Below are 3,958 nucleotides of genomic sequence, written 5' to 3' on the forward strand. Positions count from 1 at the left end.
TCATTACCTCACAGTTCTCCTTGATTCGCTTATTTCTTTGTTTCTCGTATTTTGTTAGCTTCTTAGTTCTCAAATTACCTGGTTTCAGCCATTGTTTTTTGCCTCGAACCATTTTCTACAACTATATAACATAATTCAACTTTAATTGAAAAATATAGACAATGTCATCATGCACCATTACATAAAAGAAGAAAAAGAAAGTAACATAATCATATAAAATAAAAATTACATTAATTAATAACATCTGTTCGAAAATAAAGTGATATACTAAAAATTACATATCATAATCCATATCAGGATCCAGATCAACATCAGGAATGTTATGTTCTTCAACTCCTTCATCATTTCTATTCCCTTCCATGATCGCATTTGATAACCCTACTTTCGAAATAACATTGAATTCAACTCATCCCTACAGTATCAAACAATTGGGTCAATTTCAATTGGAACAACATCAATAATGTTTTCTTGTTGGAATACATCATTATTTTCTAAAGGATCCAATAATTCTCCATCACTAGTGTCTGGAACATCAAAGACACCCCTATGTTGCACCCTTTGTACGACATTCCAAGGTTCACCCAATTTGGTATCATTCAGATAGAAGACTTGCTTAGCTTGACTAGGTAGGATAAATGGGTCAGATTGGTACCACCGACTTGTGACATCAATGCTTGTGTAATATGTATCAAATCGTATTGTTCTGTTTCTACCAGTGTTACCGGTGTTGTACCATTCACACTGGAACAAAACAACTTTTTTACCACATATGTAGTCAAATTCCAAAACCTTGCACAAGTGACCGTAGAAGTCATGCAATTTTTCTTCATGATCCCTGTGTGTAAGCACACCACTATTCTGACTCGTACGACGGTTGTCTAGATCTCGAGTATGGAACCGGCTGCTATTGATTATGCAACTTGAGTACTCTTTCACTAGCAAATTAGGACCATTTGCTAATGACCACAATTCATCAGTTGCCTCTAATGACTCTTCCATTCTCAATCTATTTTTTTACAATTACATGTAACAAACAATAAGTAAATAATTTATGAATGAGGACATTTCATAAAACTTTAATTTTGTTAAAGTTGTAAAAGTCGAAAAATTATAAATGTTTTACCCTCTCTTTGAACCACTTGGGAAATTCTTGTCATTGTATGTGGGTTATGTCATGTCCAGCTTGAGTTTGTAATAGATTTTTGTGTTCCCTACTCAAAAAAAAAAGTGATTACTATGTAGTTCCGCAAATAAAAAAGCTAAGCATAAACATAATTCAATGAAACACATACTCCAAATACTTTTCAATCTCTGGGCTATTGTACAACACAAACCAATGAGCAATATCATGAATTTCTTGAGACATATCAGCATCTCGTGTGATTAGACCAATTGGATGTGCAGTTTCTGTGAATACTGTCAACCCTTGTTGACGTTCACGACGATCTTCATTCCGTTCTGGTCGATTATGCATGGTTTCAATCCCATCAACATACATTGAACAAAAAGTAATGCACTCTTTGACAATGTAAGCCTCGGCAATTGAACCTTCTAGTCAAGCTCGGTTGATCACATATTTTTTTAATGCTCCAAGAAACCTTCAAGAAAGATCGAATTAGGAGTATAATTACATATGCAACACACCTACGTAAATCTCATTTACAAGTATAAGTGTAAAAAATACCTTTCAATTGGGTACATCCATCGATATTGTACAGGTCCTCCAAGAATAGCCTCACGAGGTAAATGAACAGCCAAGTGGATCATCACATCGAAGAAGGCTGGAGGAAAGATCTTTTCAAGCTTGCATAAAATGTGTATTATACGTTCCTCTAATTTCTCCAGTTTGCTCCGCCTTAGTGTCCTAGAGCATAGGTCTTGGAAGAAATTGCCTAACTCAAAAAGTGTTGTACTAATTTCTTTATTCACGTAACCACGCATTCCAATGGAAAGAATTCTTTGTATTAGTACATGGCAGTCGTGGCTTTTTAGGCCTGTTAGTCTACCATTTCTTGCATTCACTGATTTGGATATGTTTGCCGCATACCCATCTGGATACTTGACAGTTTTTAAAAATTCAAAGAAACTCTCCCTCTCTGCAGGTGTTAATGAAAAGATTGCTCGAGGCTTGACATATGATCCATCAGGTCGTTGTGTTAGCCATAGCTCTTTCCTTATACCCATATCTTCCAAGTCTAACCATGCCTTGTCTGTATCCTTGTTCTTTCCATCAATGCCTAACATAGTTCCGAAACATTTTCACTAAAAATTTTCTCCACATGCATGACATCAATGTTGTGTCGAAGTTTTCGCTTCTTCCAATAGGCTAACTCATACAAGATGCTTACCTTTGTCCAATTAGGTGCTTGACGGGGCCTTTTTCTATTACTTGGATGTTTTCCATATATGACGCCTGCCACGTTGTCCAACTGGTCTTGTATCTTTTTCGCCAGCAACTCCAAAGATCTCTTCCGTTTCTCAATCTTACCATTGTAAGCCCTACTCTTTCGCCTTTCTGGGTGGTCCTCAGGCAAGTAACATCGATGGTTAGTGTACCCCGTCTTACTTCTCAGAGATTCAAAGTACAGTTCATCATTGCAACTGTAACAAGAATAATGACCCTTTGTTCTCCACCTAGATATGTCACCAAATGTAGGCCAATCATGTATTGTCCACAACAAAGCTGCATGCATTCGAAAAGTCTCATTGGTGGAGGCGTCGTAAGTCAATGCACCATTTGTCCATAAATCATTCAACTCATCCACCAATGGTCGCATATAGACGTCACTATCAATCCCTGGTTGCGATTCTCCAGAAATAAGTAATGACATCAAAGAAAATGGATCCTTCATAACCAACCAAGGTGGCAAGTTGTATGGAATGAGTATGAGGGGCCACAAACTATAAGAGTTGTTCATGTTTCCAAAAGGGTTAAACCCATCAACGGCCAACCCTAGCCTCACATTTCGAGGCTTCAAGGCAAACTCGGGATGTTGTGCATCAAATTCCTTCCGTTCATCACTGTCAGCGGGATGCCTCAATGTCTCGTCGTCCACTCGTTTGTCTTTGTACCATCTCATGTCCTCAGCCCTCTTTCTTGACATGTACAATCTTTTCAACCTTAGTGTCAAAGGAAAGTACCGTAATACTTTATGAGGGATCTTCTTACCCCTTCCACGATTGATCTTGTATCTAGATGTCTTACAAGTCGGACATTTATCTAGTGTTGTATTCTCCTTCCAAAATAATACACAATCATTTATGCGAGCATGAATGAGCTCATATGACAAGCCCAAGTCACGTAGTATTTTCTTTGCTTCATAAGTTGACTTTGGAACCAAATTTTCTTTCGGTAAAAGTCTACTTAAAAACTCTAGCATCATATCAACTGACTTATTGCTCCAATGATTTGTTACCTTCATATTAAGCACCTCAATCACAAACTTCAACAAAGTATAATTTGTACAATTTGGGAACAGCTCACGATTGGCATCAGTCAACAATTGATCAAAAGTTCTCACTTCCTCCCCTTGGATTGTATCAGTCGATTCCCCTCTTATTCGATCTTCCACTAAGGCTTCAATACCACCTACAATTTCATCACCATCAAGTTGCATCTCATCATCATGGTAAGCCTTGTTTGAAATATGGGTTCCCCGTGCTGGTTCCATACAGTGTAAGTTTGTATAATCCCATATTGGAGCAAATGAATTTCCACATTTTGAAGATTTTGTCTACAAACATTCACACACTTTATACATGGGCACAACAGATTACCATTCTGGTCTATAACCCCCCATTGCAAATTGAAGAAATAACTTCACCCCATCATTATATGGTTTACTCATCCTTCCATTAGCCGTCCAACCTAGGGCAATCCAACTTTTATCCATGTCTGATAACAAATGAAAGATTAGGAACAATATAGTATAATGTAGACTTGTGTATTTATGAACTA

At 37.4% G+C, this 3,958-nt stretch overlaps 1 protein-coding gene across 1 annotated transcript; it reads right to left on the minus strand.

Annotated features, from left to right (window-relative positions):
• Nucleotides 1-1,555: 1,555 nt before the first annotated feature.
• Nucleotides 1,556-3,671, minus strand: LOC114268340 (uncharacterized). The gene is made up of 3 exons (XM_082881455.1): nucleotides 2,390-3,671; nucleotides 1,685-2,237; nucleotides 1,556-1,598 (listed from the first exon to the last, which is right to left on the minus strand). The coding sequence occupies exons 1-3, from the start codon at nucleotides 3,669-3,671 to the stop codon at nucleotides 1,556-1,558; spliced, it is 1,878 nt and encodes a 625-aa protein (XP_082737581.1).
• Between the last annotated feature and the right edge of the window lie 287 nt (nucleotides 3,672-3,958).

The sequence above is a fragment of the Camellia sinensis genome, chromosome 7 (assembly GCF_055761805.1).
Source record: "Camellia sinensis isolate YWXY chromosome 7, ASM5576180v1, whole genome shotgun sequence".
NCBI classification, from domain to species: Eukaryota; Viridiplantae; Streptophyta; class Magnoliopsida; order Ericales; family Theaceae; genus Camellia; species Camellia sinensis.

Coding starts and splice junctions, on each gene's coding strand:
- LOC114268340 (XM_082881455.1), bottom strand. CDS start 3,671: ATGGAACCAGCACGGGGAACCCATATTTCAAACAAGGCTTACCATGAT. Junction 2,238..2,389: donor CATATATGGAAAACATCCAA/GTAATAGAAAAA, acceptor GAACTATGTTAG/GCATTGATGGAAAGAACAAG. Junction 1,599..1,684: donor TGGATGTACCCAATTGAAAG/GTATTTTTTACA, acceptor TCTTTCTTGAAG/GTTTCTTGGAGCATTAAAAA.